Here is a 15758-nt window from a genome sequence, read left to right as displayed (position 1 = left end):
AGCGCCATCTGCCCATTGTTGCAACGGTTTTCAGAACAGTCCACCGTCTGACAGAATCTCGCTATTTTATGTCCGAAGATCACTCATTAGCCTGCTTTTGTGTCATGTATTCGTCTGTCAAATTTTTTCCCCCGAGTTTGAACTGTGAAATTTTTAATAACTGTAGTTTTGTATGTTAACGTTAAGTAGATTTTTATTGAAATGGTGAACATTGGTATGATTGAACTATCCTATCCCCTTCACTGGCTAGTTTGGAACAACAAGTACGATGAACTCGACAAAGAGCTATCGAGCAAATTGGTAGGTCAACTATCCTATCAACCTTCATTTACACCTCACCATTCGATTTGACTTCATAAGAGCATCCGTCCTTTGAATATTTGCAATGAAGCTAAGTGAAATCCGATCATTGTCCAAAATTGAAAATCTTAACAATCAGTTCTTGGGTCATCTTCCAAGATTGCTATGTAAACATTTCCAATTACTTGTTACTAAGTTGATACAATCTATCATACTCATTACTATCAACGGTATCTTTTGGTGCAACTTATCTTCACACTACTCAGTCATTTAGTGGGATTGGTATGTTCCAAGTACGAGTCATAGGTAGGCACTTAACAGATAAGTACATTCACAAGGGAACATACATTCACAAGGAGACATACATTTACATTCAGTCAATTTGACTTTGATGATTAAAATTATGACAAGGATAAATATTTCAATATCCGGGAGGATGTCCATGAAGCCATATGAAAGTGAGAAGCCTCATCAGTTTGAATAACGGCTTTGCACATTATCCCTCCGTATGACTAATCTGTTAAATCTGATTAGTTCTCGAAATAATATAATTCCATGATTTCATTGTTGGAATATAAAATATTATATTTTTTTTACCATACGTATCAAATTTATTTTCAGCATGATAAAGAGAAATGCGATAACAGGGGTAGAACGCCTCTCATGCTTGCGGTAACTCTAGGTCATGCGGAAGCTGCCAGAATACTATTGCATCATCAAGCAAATGTAAATACGGAGAACACGCAAGGTTGGAGCGGTGAGTCTTTTTGCATCATCAAACATATCCGATGCCATCAAATTCCAATTTCAAATAATCAACTTGATCAAAGCTACTTTTTTTCTATCTAGTTGTCCAAGAAGCCGTTGGGACTGGTGATCCGGAGCTTCTACAGATGGTTCTCGAACGTCGGGACTACCAACGATACACGAATCGAGTCGCTGGAATTCCTGAGCTGCTTCACAAGCTCAAACAGGTGAATTATTTTGGTCTAAAGTCGCGACAATCCCATAAAAAACGTTAATCCCATGAGTGATTAACAAATAATACTGATTATTAGGCACCTGATTTTTACGTCGAGATGAAGTGGGAGTTCACCAGTTGGGGTAAGAATAGATACTGTCATTCTCGGAGTTGCTACCTCATAGCACATATTTTTTCTTGATTCCGAAACTTTTATCTTAAGTTCTCTAATCTGGACAAAATTCTCTTTTGCTCAGTGCCTCTGGTTTCACGGATGTGTCCTAGTGATACATACAAGGTTTATAAGCAGGGCAGCAATGTTCGGATCGACACGACTTTACTGGGTTTTGACCACACTAATTGGCAGCGTGGAAATCGTAGTTACGTATTCAAGGGTCAAAGTGAGTAAACTAAAGTTATTACAACGCATGTATATATTATGCAAAACAGTTTCGATTTAATTTTATATTTATTTTAACGTATAAATATCATTGCATTCGTCAAAAACTTATCATTATTGACTAATTATGCTAAATACAAGCTGCGACAAATGCTCCCGTGGTAATTAGATGCACACGCAGTTATGTCTTCAGCATGCTGGGACAGCAATCAGGTGATATTATGTTCCTCCTCATTTAATTCCAGTCCCGTTTTTCTACCGTATCCTACAAGTATTTGAATTCTTACTCGTATTAATAGTCTCTGAATGCTGACAGTTTTTTCTGTGGTTTTTCTTTACAAGAAAAAGCGATATTCAGTTGCTGTTATATAATTTTTTAGCTCTTCCTTATGTTGTAATCAGAGATAAAAATATTCACTGTGGTAACAAATTTATTGCAAAGCCAAAGTCAGAAAATTTACCATAACCATAATACTGAGTTTTTAATCTGTTTCCTGCCTAACTTATTTTTTTTAACTATAACGTATAACAGATGACGGTGCGACAATGATGGAGGTGGATCATGAGACGAAAAAAGTATACGTTGAGCACATGAAACTCGTCAGCGAAGATCACGAGCAAATGATACTGCCCTCGGAAGAAAGTATAATTGCACGACTCACAAATCCTATAGTAACAACGTATATCGACACTGAAAAAATCAGCTTTGAAAGGTAGAGAAGAAAAGAGACTAATAAAAACATTGATAATTTTTCCATGTGAATTTATAAGACTCTACAAATAATTCTTAATAATAACTTGTGAATATTAAGGAATAAAGCAGGCTTGTGGGGATGGAGATCTGACAAAAGTGAAGCAGTTAATGGTCACGAGTGCAAGGTATTCAGTGCAAGTAATGTGGAATTGATAACCAAAACACGTTTGGAACATTTGTCCGAATCAGACAGAGCCAGAGCCCGCGCTCCACGCACACCTCTTCAATCGTTTTTAGGGATTGCGGAGCAACAGCAAGAAAATACCAACAATACAGCTAGTGTAATTGTAAACCAATATACCATCGTCGGCAGCATCATAATTATATTGATTGATTGATTTATTCATTAATCCTGTACAGGAAGAATTTCTCAACGTAGGTAATCCTTGTAATATTACACCGGAAGAATATTTCGATCCAGACGTTGATTTGAATGGAAAAGATATTGGAAGGCCAAAGGAAGTCAACACAAAAATACAAAAATTCAAGGTAGTTTTAACTTCAACATGGCTTTTGTTGAACTGCTTTTTCGTTATTACCTTGTAGCAGCAACTATTATGAAAAATCACGTCGTACTCTTGGAAGGGGGGGAAAAAAAGAAAAAGAAAAAAAGCTCGAAACTGAGCAATGCGGCATAGTATACTAATGAATGATAGTCGCAAGAACCTGAATACTTGGTTACATATTAGGTTGGATTATTTAACCGCAGGCAACTCTATGGCTTAGTGAAGAGTATCCTCTGAGCTTGCAGGAGCAGATAATGCCTATTGTAGACTTGATGGCGATATCGAGTTCCCACTTCGCCAAGTTGAAGGACTTCATTCAAATGCAACTACCAGCTGGTTTTCCCGTAAAAATTGGTATTTTCAAAGAAACAATAATCACGTCAACACATCAGTTAGAACTACCTATCGCTAACTGATTGTCCGATTACACCTACATTGATATATTTTTATTGATTCCTCTGCCAGAAATTCCACTATTTCACGTATTGAACGCGAGAATAACGTTTGGGAATATCTTTGGACTGGATCAAGAAGTCGCTCACGTTGGACGAGTACAAGATGGCAATAAAATTACTTGCGTAGTCGACGACGTATGCTTCGAAGCTCCGCCGGGATATACTAAACTAGGTAAATATTAGCGAGTTATTTTTAACCACGTTCCAAAAATCTATTCATCTTGATCTCACCTAAATTCAAACGTCCGTTTAAAAACAGGAGCAGATGTGAGGCGCCAATTCAGTATTGAAGAAGAAGACGATCTATTGCAGTTTGCGATACAACAAAGTCTTATCGAAGCTGGTAGCGAACGTGACGAGGTATAGTTTATTCCTTGTTTAGAATTTTATCCACGTCGAACCAATTTTCTTCTCTCGTTCTCCAGGTAGACATATGGGAGGCTCTCAGAGCACAAAAACCATCGAGACCAACAACCCCTAATATTACTAGCGAAGAGGAGAGGCAACTCCAGAGGTATTTTTATACATTATTATCAACTTTATTTAATACTTAGAATCGATGGTTCGTCATTTTGTTCTCGCTATTATTTTCAATTAATTATCATTTTTTTCTTACTGCTTATTAATTCTCAGACAGGTATGTCACACGATATTATTGTATACGATATTAATATTAATCAGACGATATAATCTTTTAATTTTTTTATTCATTTAATTTTTTAATTTTTTTTTAAATGAGCACAGACCACTGGTCAATGACTGCACCGACAGTTATGTCTTCGATATCTATCAACAGCGATTAACGACTGCTTTCAAATTTATTATTCTTAAATGATATTTGAAAATAACTTTGGTGTCATATGAATTAGGGCTATCCAAGCGAGCCTGGCACTTTATCAAGAGACAGTCGGTGAGTGTGATATCGATGACGTCAATTTAGCTTCGAATCGTGGGACGGAAAGAAATGCGATGGAAGAAAGTTGCGAAACGCTCGAAGGTCCGGCTGAACAACTCAGATTAGCATTACGACTCTCAGAACAACAACAATTGGAGGAAGAACAACGTCGTCTTTTAGAAGAAGAGACGTTTCAACAAGTTCTCGAACTTTCCCTAACCGATAAGTGAACCTTAAATAAAATTCGTACCATCGGTATAATTAATAATCAGTACTAACTGTACTCTGAAAGTTTAAGGGAGAGAAGAGAGTAAAAAGAATAAAGAAAAAGTCTCACAATTTTTACGGTAGACGGGGCTATATGAGTAATAATAATAATTTCTTATCGATATATGGTAATATTTATTGACAGATTAATTATTTTACGTTGCTTGTCAACAATATTTGTTAATCGGAAGTATACAATCTACGTTATTATCATTATTATTACTTTTATTATTGAACAAAAAAAAATTTCATTGATAATGTTAGTTAAGAAAATGAATGATTTAATTATTCATATTATTTTATTCTTAGCTACATTTTATATGTTACAAAAAAGAGGGAATAAGAGATTTAAAAAAAAAAAACAAAAAAGAAAAAATACTGATACATAATAAAAAGAGAAGATAAAGTATACATGTAGACTCTAGCCTCGTAAATAACCAATGGCTTGTACAATAAACTGCCGGAATTGATAGAAAAAAAACAAACAAATAATTATAATAAACAACAATTATCTCCGTTACCACCAAGTAATCGAGACAGTTCCTACGGAGTTTGATTTTAGCAATTTTTATATACATACAGACAGAGCTTATTTTCTTCTGGTTTTTTCCTGTCATTTTTAGCCTTTGAAAAAAAATTTGATCATCCATAATATAAGTTTATGGATTTGGGACTTTTTCTTTTTTTTCGTTTTTTATTTTCTGTAGTTTGGAATTTAATATTCGACAAAGTCGAGCATAACTATCTGAATCGATTACTTATTGTTTTTGATCCATGGGTCTGTCAGAGAGCAAATAACCAAATGAAAAATAAGATTCACTCATGGAATCGACATCTGAAGGATAAGAAAATAATGAAAAGTGAACTTGGATATTTAAAATTCTAATAAAGAAAATAGCAAACATTGTTCCGATAAAAAATGAACAACTTCGTCATAAATATGGGGTCACGGTTGGATCTGCGTTTGAAAATAAAGGTTCAATTGTGTTTGTTAAATGCCTTTGTAATGTATAAACATTAACTTCAAGACGTACGATTTTATTATTTGTTCATACACTTCCATACATACAGATACAGACTGAATACTTAATTCATATTAAATCAAAACTCTCCACTAGATTGCTAAGGGATAAAATAAAAGTTAAAGATAATAATAATAAAAATAAAGAAAGAAAGAAAAAAAATATATGTAATAAAGATGAAGTGTTGTATACATTGAATATTTCAATTTTACATGATTGCAATGATTTTCATAGTGAGCCGATATCAGGAAAAAAAGAATTGTAAAGAGTCTGAAATATAATTATTGTAAAATATAAATATGAAAGCTAATATAATCGTTGTCGATACACTATTCAAATTCCGTCTGAGCCCTGAAAAAAATGAAACAATAAATTCAGAAAATATTTACTTTGAAGCAATTAGAAGTTGACATTTATTATTTGGTGAGAAAAACTTACCTGCGGTACATAGCTCCCAAGATATTTGCACTTTGTTCGAATCGCTGCTCATTTTTGTGAGCCTGTTGGTGCCATTTTTTTCTTACTTCCGTCCAGTGGCGGACGTGGTCTCTCATCAGTGCCTCGCGTGTACGTAAATTTTGTCCCTCCTTAGATATAAACAATATATTACTGTTGGATTTTATCGATAAATGTTTCCCACACTTACATATTCCAAGTTGAGTTCCTCTTTGGGCAAGATTATGGGCGACGGAACTCGATGTCTTGGCCATGCTTCTTCTCTTAACAGAGGGGCTGGCAGCTTGTAAACGTCCTGCAGTTCATTATCCGAGTCAAATAGATTAACATTAGTACTTGTTTCATTTAAAATCTCAGGACTTGGACTGCGCACTCTGGAGGATGAATCAATGAATTAAGTTCCATGTTACAATTACTATAAATTAATGAAAACACATCAAATCACATTTGAACCTACTTTGGTACAAGATTAGGATTTCGTGGTTGATTTGCCATCCAAGCGCGGCATATAGGATACAACGGTGTATCTTCGCGGAATTGTGCAAGGTCTACGCTGCGATCGAAGAGTTTCATGACATAAGTATGATTAAAGGATGTATCCATTGGTATCTGGCGTCGACGTCTCATTCTCTTAGCCTGTTGAAATCTCATAGTTTTTGCCGGGGTCATGGATTCTCTGTGCAGAAATTAATATTACAGAAGATATAGCTACGATGATAATCCAGAGCAAAATGTTGGGAAGAACTTTAGATTACAGTTTTTTAATTTGTTGTTTATACTCTTGTGTGGTATTTTCTTCGCTCGAATCAGCTGAGGATCCGGAGTCACTGTGGTGCAAAAGTTCTCTTAGAGCTCCCTTCAGCCTATCTCGTGCTACCAGTACATCGTTGTCACCTAAAGCCAGCAATCAATATTGATGATCGTTTAATCTCAAACATGGATTTGAAAATAAGGAACATTAAATATTGTATCACATAAAAAACTTCTGCAATTAATATGACTATGAAACTGAAAGCTTATAGATATAATATCATTGCTTCCATTACCAATCTCATGCTTCACTTCTACTTTCAAGCGACCCGATGCCAGTTGTAGACTTCGTTTTTTACCCATCTAAAACGAATCAAGAAAATAAATATATTCACAGCAAGTGAAAAAGCATATGAAAAGTGGCTTCATCTAGTAGGTAAAATTTTTTCAAAAATTGAATGAACAATGCAACATTTGGAGATTTCTCACCCTCTTCCAATACAAATAGACGAGTAGAACCTACTACTTTGAATCAAACGCCGATTCGGCACGATTATGATCGAATTCAGGTGAATCTCAAAGCGTCACCAAACATCAGCAAACTTTGAATGAAGAGAAGGTTAGTCTAGCTGCACTTTGACTCCAGGTTGGGTTATGCTCGAGCAACGATGGATAAAAGTTTGGTTTGACCAGTAGGAAATGGAATCCAGTTAGAACAGACCAATTAGACTCACAATACTTCTTTTCAATCTTTCGAAATTGCCTCTCATCAGCTGATCGGTCATTTCATTTTACAAGATGCGGAAATGACAGTATGCCCAAGTGCTAATTTGGGTGCTAATATTATAAAGATGTTTAAGCTATTGTTGCTGGGAGTTGTCAAGTAGACGTTGATATTTCGCTAATATTTTTCCATCGATCTGTGAGCATTCATAATATGACTTAACATTTCTGCTGGTTTCAAAAGTTTCACTTTAATTTTCAAATTCCTATTTCATTAAATGTACCGTTTTTTTGAATCTTCTGACCTCATTTGTAATTTTGGTCCATAACCGGTTGTGATAATTTAAATTATTCATTCATACCGTTATGATTCACACATATTTAAATCAACAGCCAGCATCAATATCTCAATAGGAGCGCAAGTAATCTTTGTATGCACAGGCTTATTGTTTGCAAAGTGAAATGAATGCCAACAATACAGCAAGGTTGATAGTTCAATGACTCATTTATAGCTCACAGCATGTATAGTAGGAGTGGCGATTGCCCATTTGAACCGCATTTTTTGATTTTGTGAAAAAAATATGTTTTCAGCTTTGAAATCATTTCATTTTGTTCCTTCAGTTCACGTCGTGCTGCCGTACAGCTGTGTCATAGAAGACTCCGTTGCATTATCAGATCTTTTGGTAACTGATCATCATCTATCATCAAAGAAAATGTTTCGAAATGCAATCGTTTTTATCTGTATCATCAACTATGTGCATCTCGGCGCAGCCCTTTACTGTTTGTCAGCCGATGGAGATAATTTTCCCGAATGTCACATGTCAACAAGAACAGCATACAGATACATCGCCAATTATAACGATTCAGAAATTAAGTATCCAGGTATGTTGTAAATTGAAGTTATCGAGGATCTTGTTTGATAGAATTTCTTGTTAGCTGATTCATACCATTGAACGTGAATATAACTAGAACAATTTTTTTATGCTGCATTTCAGGATGTACAGAGAAAAAGATATGGTTGTTTTTACGTCATGGGACGCGACAGCCTGCAAAAAAAGTCATGGAAAGAATGAACGAGGAGCTTCCAGCATTGCGAGATAAGATATTGCACCTTCATCAGAATGGACAGGCGAAAATTTCGGTTGAAGCTCTCGAAGAGCTCGTTAAATGGAATCGTACTTTTGACAAAGCCGATGCAACCAAACTAACAGAGGAAGGAGAGAGGGAACTCACCGACCTTGCCGAAAGATTTCAGTCCCGCTTTCCCATCTTGTTGCCAGAAGTATACAGCAATCGAACTTACAAAGTAATTCCCACTTTGACTATAACTATATGATTGATTGTACATTTTTTTAGTGTTTTCATTCCGACAATACTTTTATCTTACTTTAGATGAAATATACAGCAACACAAAGAACAGAAAAGAGCGCGGAATCCTTTGCGCTAGGTTTATTCGGTCGCCAGGCATCCAAGAAAGTGTGGTATCATCCGTCTGAGATTAAAGATTCTATACTTCGAGTGGGTACTCTGTTGTCAAGTATCGCATTATATTATTATATTATTATATTATTAAACCGCTGTTATGTTTATATTTTAGCCCTACAAACATTGCAAACGTTGGCGAGAAGATGTAAAAGATAACAAAGTCTCATATGAGCAAGAGAATTTGTTCATTGGTGGTAAAGTTGTCAAAGACATGTTAGACGATTTATCGAAGCGATTAGGATTTCCAATTAAATATGGTAATCAAATTTCATGCGCTATTCATTTATCATTATCTTTTGCTAACCCAACGGATACTTTTCATTCCAGGTGATGTCGATCTTATGTACCACTCTTGTGGTTTTGAGACTGCATGGAATAGTAATAATAAATCACCGTGGTGCAAGTTATTATCACTCGATCATTTGAAGGTTTGTAGCATGAAAAAAAACTTGAAGAAATAACACCAAGTGCGTTGATCATTTTTATAAAGGTGCTGGAATATACCGACGATTTGGACAATTTCTGGATCGATGGCTATGGATTTCCCATCACATACAAACAGAGTTGCCGCAGCCTCGTCGACGTATTTCAATTTTTTAAGTACGCTTATCCTTGTGGCATTCATTTGACGCAAAAAAAAAAAAAAAATTTTAATCAAGTAATATAGACGTTGTATTTAGTGAGATAGATTCTGATACGAGTGTTTGTTTTCAGTTCTAAAGAAGATGGTGTAGCAACGATTTATTTTGGGCATTCCGGCAGCATGTTGAAGCTGCTGTCTCTGTTGGGTCTAGCTAAGGATGAGACTCCTTTGAGGCACGACTCATTCGCCCAGCACCGGGACACCAGAGTGTGGAAAACAAGTCTCATTGACGCATTTGCGTCAAATTTGGGATTTATATTATACGAGTAAGAACGATGTTTGATTTTTGCCTTTGGAGAACAGAAATATTTTTATTCCTCGGATTAAAAACTTTCAGATGTGAGAAAGGGGCTCCTAGCATTTTGGCTATGCACCAAGAGAGGGTCATACAAATTCCAGGATGTCCTCAGGGTTTGCCATGTCCTATTTCTACATTCGAATCGATCTATTCGGAAATTATACACGACTGTCGATATGAAGAAATTTGTGGGCTTTAAGGTCATTGCTGGCGATGAAGGAATTGTAATTATAAGGTGATTTCAATAAAACGACAAATATTGATCAATTTTACTATCCCCTAGTAATACATTTTTACAGTTGATTATGCATGTTCTGATTTTTTCTCAATCATCTTTGACTTTATTCGTTCATTTTTGATAATTACTACATTGCTGCCAGTCCTTAAAAGTGACTGATGCAATGGAAATAACGTACTCTGAGGAAAAGAGAATTGTTATAACAATTCAATGTGTAATCGAATTCACGTTTCAAGGATCAAAATACATACAATTACTGCTCTGTCATCATTATTTATTATTTTCCCCTCTTCTCCTGCATCTTTTTCAATGTTTATCTAATTTTTAATGGATTAGTAGACTTCCTTCATGTCCTGCGAGTTTCTGACGCCTTGCAGCTAGAGTAACACGACCTTAGACTTGTTTCCAGATTTTGACCGAATATTTTCTATTTTTTTTTGCATTTCCTGATTTTTTTTCGATTTTTCGACAATTTTTCAATTGATTTCTCAATGATTGCGTCTTCCGGCCTTCCTGGAGGTTCCCTGTCATCCAGAACCGAAGGTACGTGATCCTACATTAATTCCCGATTTTTTTCTGATTTTTTGCGATTTTTTCCTATTTTTTTCCGATATTTTAAATTATGTTTGAATTTTTCCGCCATTTTGACGTCACGTGATGACGTCACGAGGTCTGGTCACGTGACCGCACTCGCCGCGACAACTAGCGCCATGTGGCGGATTTTTCGTGAACTACTAGAACTTCTAGCCTCGTGACAGGCCCACTCGTTTTGCGACCACGTGGTCAAGTCGCAGGTGGCGCCATCTTTTTTTAGTTGCGGATTTTTGGTGAACTAAAAACTCGCCGCGACAACTAGCGCCATGTGGCGGATTTTTCTGGAACTAATAAAACGAGTTGCCGGTGGCGCCATCTTTCGGAATTTCGGCGAACTAAAAAAAAAAGATGGCGCCACCTGCAACCAGACCACGTGGTCGAGAAACGAGTGGGGCCCGTCACGAGGCTAGACGCTTCAGTAGTTCACAAAAAATCCGCCACATGGCGCTAGTTGTCGCGGCGAGTTTTTAGTTCACCAAAAATCCGCAACTAAAAAAAGATGGCGCCACCTGCGACTTGACCACGTGGTCGCAAAACGAGTGGGCCTGTCACGAGGCTAGAAGTTCTAGTAGTTCACGAAAAATCCGCCACATGGCGCTAGTTGTCGCGGCGAGTGCGGTCACGTGACCAGACCTCGTGACGTCATCACGTGACGTCAAAATGGCGGAAAAATTCAAACATAATTTAAAATATCGGAAAAAAATAGGAAAAAATCGCAAAAAATCAGAAAAAAATCGGGAATTAATGTAGGATCACGTACCTTCGGTTCTGGATGACAGGGAACCTCCAGGAAGGCCGGAAGACGCAATCATTGAGAAATCAATTGACAAATTGTCGAAAAATCGAAAAAAAATCAGGAAAAACAGGAAAAATTCAGGAACAATCTGGAAACAGGTCCAAGGTCCTAGTACTCTTCCTGCACAGCTTCAGGATCTCGCTAGGCATAGAGAAGGCCGTCTCTATCATCAACGATCAATTAAAAATAGAAAAAGGTTCAGGAAAAATAGAGAAATGGACAGAAATAATGTTCAGGCAGCGATTCTTTGTATTTTGACCTTGAAAACAAGAATCTGATTACAAAATTGAACAATAACAAAGAGCTGCAAAGATAATACAGTTTCTTGGCGTTTCAAAGCAGTAAAGTACAGCGATAATTACAACAATGCAATAAGTCAATCGATTCAAATGAAAGATTAGTATTTCCATCGTTTCTGAGCCCTAAATATGTAGAAAAGCCGGAACTTTGGGTACTAAAGTTCATTATCGACTCGAAAATTGATAGAAGCAAAGACCAAAGTCTCAGTGATTCTGCAATCTTGCTAGCTTTATACAGGATATGTTTAAAATGTTTTAAAATACCTTATTTTAATATATTCCGAACCTAAGAACATAAATTCGTCGAATTGAGTGAGCTATGACTCAAAGCTACAGAGATAATTCAGTTTCTCTGCTCATTACAGTAGAAAATTTGCTATCACTCGATCAATTCGATAAGCAAAACATTTTGGCGCGCACAGTCTGGTTTCTAGGTTTGAAATGTGTAAGAAACCAAAGCGAAAAATATTAATCGTGCTTTTTCAACCCGAAGAAGCTGTAGTCTTCGCTTTCCAAATGTCTGCAGCAATCTTATTTTCATGTAGTTCGTTAGCAGCGACTCAAATCCGTCGACTCAATCAAGACACGACTCGGAACCATCGAAATATCTTGATAATTCTACGTTCTGCAACAAAGAATCAGCTTATTAATCGACAGGTCGTTGGATGAATCAAATTAAGTAGCAGCTGTGGATTCTCAGCCTCAAAATACATGACGATACCTATATTACGGCCTCAGAAACACGAGCGTGTCGACTGAACCGAGCGATCCCTGATACTCGTCGAGAGATCTCCATTTTTTCGCTCGGAAATGCGACAAAATGGCCATAGCGTGCAATGGCCATAGTTCTGTCAAAGAACAGCATTTGTTTCTGAAACAAGTATGAATATTCCAATGTTTATAGATTTCCACATGCTGGAGGAGCCAGAAGCCAACAAACCTGCATTTTCCATTGAGACGCTGTATCCATATTCAAATAAAACTGACACGTAGCTTCACTGTTGCTTAGTTCCATTGTCCAGCCCCAACAATCGCAAATGTCTGGAGACTGTAGCCTCTGATCCTCTGACTGTTTTCCATTGGGAGACCAAGAATGCAATTACCTGAATAAAGGAATAATTACAATTACATGTCATCACTAGTATTCGTAAACGTCAGGGTTGTGTTCAACTTCGATTCACAGGCTATGCTCCGATGCAACGTCAAAGGTGTGTCACGAGTTTTTAATTAGTGAGTTCTCAGCAATTGTAATAATATCAATCCACTGGACTGCCAGAACTAGGAAGTATATTAATTGATCTCACCTCCTACGAACTGTCAGCAATTCTCTCCTATTTTTCCAATTTCCTCATGAACTATTTAATCACCTTAGCTGCCAACAAACAGTGTCATCAATCACCTGGGAAATTCGGTATACCGATTCTTCTGAAACAAATACGAAACATTCTACTGGTTATGAATTTCCAGATGCTGGAGGACCCAGAAACCAACAAACCTGCATTTGCCATTGAGACGCTGTATCCATATTGAAATAAAACTGACACATAGCTTCACTGTTGCTTGGGTTCATTGTCCAGCCCCAACAATCGCAAATGTCTGGAGACTGTAGCCTCTGATCCTCTGAGTGTTTTCCATTTCGAGACCAAGAATGCAATTACCTGAATAAAGGAATGATTGTAATTACATGTGATCATTAGTATTCGTAAACGTCAGAGTTGTGTTCAACTTCGATTCACAGGCTATGCTCCGATGCAACGTCAAAGGTGTGTCACGAGTTTTTAATTAGTGAGTTCTCAGCAATTGTAATAATATCAATCCACTGGACTGCCAGAACTAGGAAGTATATTAATTGATCTCACCTCCTACGAACTGTCAGCAATTCTCTCCTATTTTTCCAATTTCCTCATGAACTATTTAATCACCTTAGCTGCCAACAAACAGTGTCATCAATCACCTGGGAAATTCGGTATACCGATTCTTCTGAAACAAATACGAAACATTCTACTGGTTATGAATTTCCAGATGCTGGAGGACCCAGAAACCAACAAACCTGCATTTGCCATTGAGACGCTGTATCCATATTGAAATAAAACTGACACATAGCTTCACTGTTGCTTGGGTTCATTGTCCAGCCCCAACAATCGCAAATGTCTGGAGACTGTAGCCTCTGATCCTCTGAGTGTTTTCCATTTCGAGACCAAGAATGCAATTACCTGAATAAAGGAATGATTGTAATTACATGTGATCATTAGTATTCGTAAACGTCAGAGTTGTGTTCAACTTCGATTCACAGGCTATGCTCCGATGAAACGTCAAAGGTGTGTCACGAGTTTTTAATTAGTGAGTTTTTAGCAATTGTTAATAGCAATACGTTCTTTCACTGGACTTATAAAACTAGAAGGTATTTCAATTGATCCAACCCATTGCGAGCTGTCATCAATTCTCTCCTATTCTTCCAATTTCCTCATGAACTATTTAATCACCTTAGCTGCCAACAAACAGTGTCATCAATCACCTGGGAAATTCTGTATACCGATTCTTCTGAAACAAATATGAAACATTCTACTGGTTATGAATTTCCAGATGCTGGAGGAGCCAGAAACCAACAAACCTGCATTTGCCATTGAGACGCTGTATCCATATTCAAATAAAACTGACACGTAGCTTCACTGTTGCTTGGTTCTATTGTCCAGCCTCCAAAATTGCGAATGTCTGGAGACTGTAGCCTCTGATCCTCTGAATGTTTTGCATTTCAAGACCAAGAATGCAATTACCTGGATAAAGGAGTAATTATAATGACATGTCATCATTAGTATTCGTCAACGTCAGGGTTGTGTTCGACTTCGATTCACAGGCTATGCTCCGATGAAATGTCAAAGGTGTGTCACAAGTTTTTGATCAGTGAGTTCTTGGATCAGTAAGTTTTGACGCCATGTAGCTAGAGTAGCACGACCTTAGACTCGTTTCCAGATGTTGACCGGATATTTTCTATCTTTGCCTTCCTTTCCTGATTTCTTTTCGATTTTCAGTCAATTTTTCAATTGATCCGCCAATTACCCTATCTCCTGGCCTTCCTGGAGGTGTCTTGTGATCCAGAGACGATGGGACGTCATCCTACATTAATTCCCGATTTTTTTCTGATTTTTTGCGATTTTTTCTCATTTTTTCCGATATTTCAAATTATGTTTGAATTCGTCCGCCATTCTGACGTCACGAGGTCTGGTCACGTGACCGCACTCGCCGCGACAACTAGCGCCATGTGGCGGATTTTTTGTGAACTACTGAAGCGTCTAGCCTCGTGACAGGCCCCACTCGGTTCTTGACCACGTGGTCAAGTTGCGGCGAGCGCCATCTTTCGGAATTTTGGCGAACTAAAAAAAGATGGCGCCACCTGCGACCCGACCACGTGGTCGAGAACCGAGTCGCAAGTGGCGCCATCTTTCCGAATTTTGGTGAACTAAAAAAAGATGGCGCCACCTGCAACCACCAGACCACGTGGTCGAGAACCGAGTCGCAAGTGGCGCCATCTTTCCGAATTTTGGTGAACTAAAAAAAGATGGCGCCACCTGCAACCAGACCACGTGGTCGAGAAACGAGTGGGGCCCGTCACGAGGCTAGACGCTTCAGTAGTTCACAAAAAATCCGCCACATGGCGCTAGTTGTCGCGGCGAGTTTTTAGTTCACCAAAAATCCGCAACTAAAAAAAGATGGCGCCACCTGCGACTTGACCACGTGGTCGTAAAACGAGTGGGCCTGTCACGAGGCTAGAAGTTCTAGTAGTTCACGAAAAATCCGCCACATGGCGCTAGTTGTCGCGGCGAGTGCGGTCACGTGACCAGACCTCGTGACGTCATCACGTGACGTCAAAATGGCGGAAAAATTCAAACATAATTTAAAATATCGGAAAAAAATAGGA

At 37.7% G+C, this 15758-nt stretch overlaps 3 protein-coding genes and 1 long non-coding RNA gene across 16 annotated transcripts; 2 read left to right on the top strand and 2 right to left on the bottom strand.

Annotated features, from left to right (window-relative positions):
• The first annotated feature begins 47 nt into the window (after positions 1 to 47).
• On the top strand, positions 48 to 5870 carry LOC105687376 (ankyrin repeat domain-containing protein 13D). 5 transcript variants are annotated; one of them, XM_048656271.1, is made up of 14 exons: positions 48 to 300; positions 922 to 1057; positions 1150 to 1274; positions 1359 to 1404; positions 1519 to 1662; positions 1803 to 1874; positions 2194 to 2374; positions 2474 to 2702; positions 2776 to 2904; positions 3125 to 3275; positions 3387 to 3548; positions 3636 to 3736; positions 3802 to 3890; positions 4010 to 4291. In XM_048656271.1, the coding sequence occupies exons 1-14, from the start codon at positions 202 to 204 to the stop codon at positions 4089 to 4091; spliced, it is 1746 nt and encodes a 581-aa protein (XP_048512228.1). In that variant the 5' UTR covers positions 48 to 201; the 3' UTR covers positions 4092 to 4291. The 5 variants fall into 5 exon arrangements, with proteins under 5 accessions (XP_048512228.1, XP_048512225.1, XP_012258413.2 ...); XM_048656268.1 differs by having other exon boundaries at positions 52 to 300; positions 4246 to 5019; XM_012402990.3 differs by having other exon boundaries at positions 54 to 300; positions 2474 to 2696; positions 4246 to 5019.
• Positions 5526 to 7642, bottom strand: LOC105687379 (protein lin-37 homolog). 3 transcript variants are annotated; one of them, XM_012402998.3, is made up of 7 exons: positions 7501 to 7642; positions 7063 to 7129; positions 6772 to 6910; positions 6474 to 6692; positions 6207 to 6390; positions 5999 to 6147; positions 5526 to 5911 (listed from the first exon to the last, which is right to left on the bottom strand). In XM_012402998.3, exons 1-7 carry the CDS (start codon positions 7549 to 7551, stop codon positions 5890 to 5892), a joined length of 831 nt encoding a protein of 276 aa, XP_012258421.1. In that variant the 5' UTR covers positions 7552 to 7642; the 3' UTR covers positions 5526 to 5889. The 3 variants fall into 3 exon arrangements, with proteins under 3 accessions (XP_012258421.1, XP_048512234.1, XP_012258422.1); XM_048656277.1 differs by having other exon boundaries at positions 6796 to 6910; XM_012402999.3 differs by lacking the exon at positions 7501 to 7642 and adding an exon at positions 7256 to 7409 and having other exon boundaries at positions 5561 to 5911.
• LOC105687378 (multiple inositol polyphosphate phosphatase 1-like) lies at positions 7447 to 10420 on the top strand. 5 transcript variants are annotated; one of them, XM_012402994.3, is made up of 10 exons: positions 7536 to 7688; positions 7883 to 7974; positions 8111 to 8371; positions 8485 to 8795; positions 8882 to 9007; positions 9087 to 9231; positions 9302 to 9402; positions 9465 to 9574; positions 9689 to 9883; positions 9955 to 10420. In XM_012402994.3, the coding sequence occupies exons 2-10, from the start codon at positions 7956 to 7958 to the stop codon at positions 10112 to 10114; spliced, it is 1428 nt and encodes a 475-aa protein (XP_012258417.2). In that variant the 5' UTR covers positions 7536 to 7688; positions 7883 to 7955; the 3' UTR covers positions 10115 to 10420. The 5 variants fall into 5 exon arrangements, with proteins under 5 accessions (XP_048512229.1, XP_012258416.2, XP_012258420.2 ...); XM_048656272.1 differs by lacking the exon at positions 7883 to 7974 and having other exon boundaries at positions 7447 to 7578; XM_012402993.3 differs by lacking the exon at positions 7883 to 7974 and having other exon boundaries at positions 7494 to 7600.
• A 2236-nt stretch (positions 10421 to 12656) lies between these two features.
• LOC125501151 lies at positions 12657 to 14642 on the bottom strand. 3 transcript variants are annotated; one of them, XR_007278672.1, is made up of 7 exons: positions 14326 to 14387; positions 13893 to 14055; positions 13702 to 13822; positions 13338 to 13500; positions 13147 to 13267; positions 12783 to 12945; positions 12657 to 12713 (listed from the first exon to the last, which is right to left on the bottom strand). It is a non-coding gene; the product is annotated as an uncharacterized LOC125501151 (long non-coding RNA). The 3 variants fall into 3 exon arrangements; XR_007278673.1 differs by lacking the exons at positions 12657 to 12713; positions 14326 to 14387 and adding an exon at positions 14263 to 14322; XR_007278674.1 differs by lacking the exons at positions 12657 to 12713; positions 13893 to 14055; positions 14326 to 14387 and adding an exon at positions 14454 to 14642.
• Between the last annotated feature and the right edge of the window lie 1116 nt (positions 14643 to 15758).

This window comes from Athalia rosae, chromosome 5 (assembly GCF_917208135.1).
Source record: "Athalia rosae chromosome 5, iyAthRosa1.1, whole genome shotgun sequence".
Lineage (NCBI taxonomy): Eukaryota > Metazoa > Arthropoda > Insecta > Hymenoptera > Athaliidae > Athalia > Athalia rosae.
This window is presented reverse-complemented; position numbering and strand designations above follow the sequence as displayed.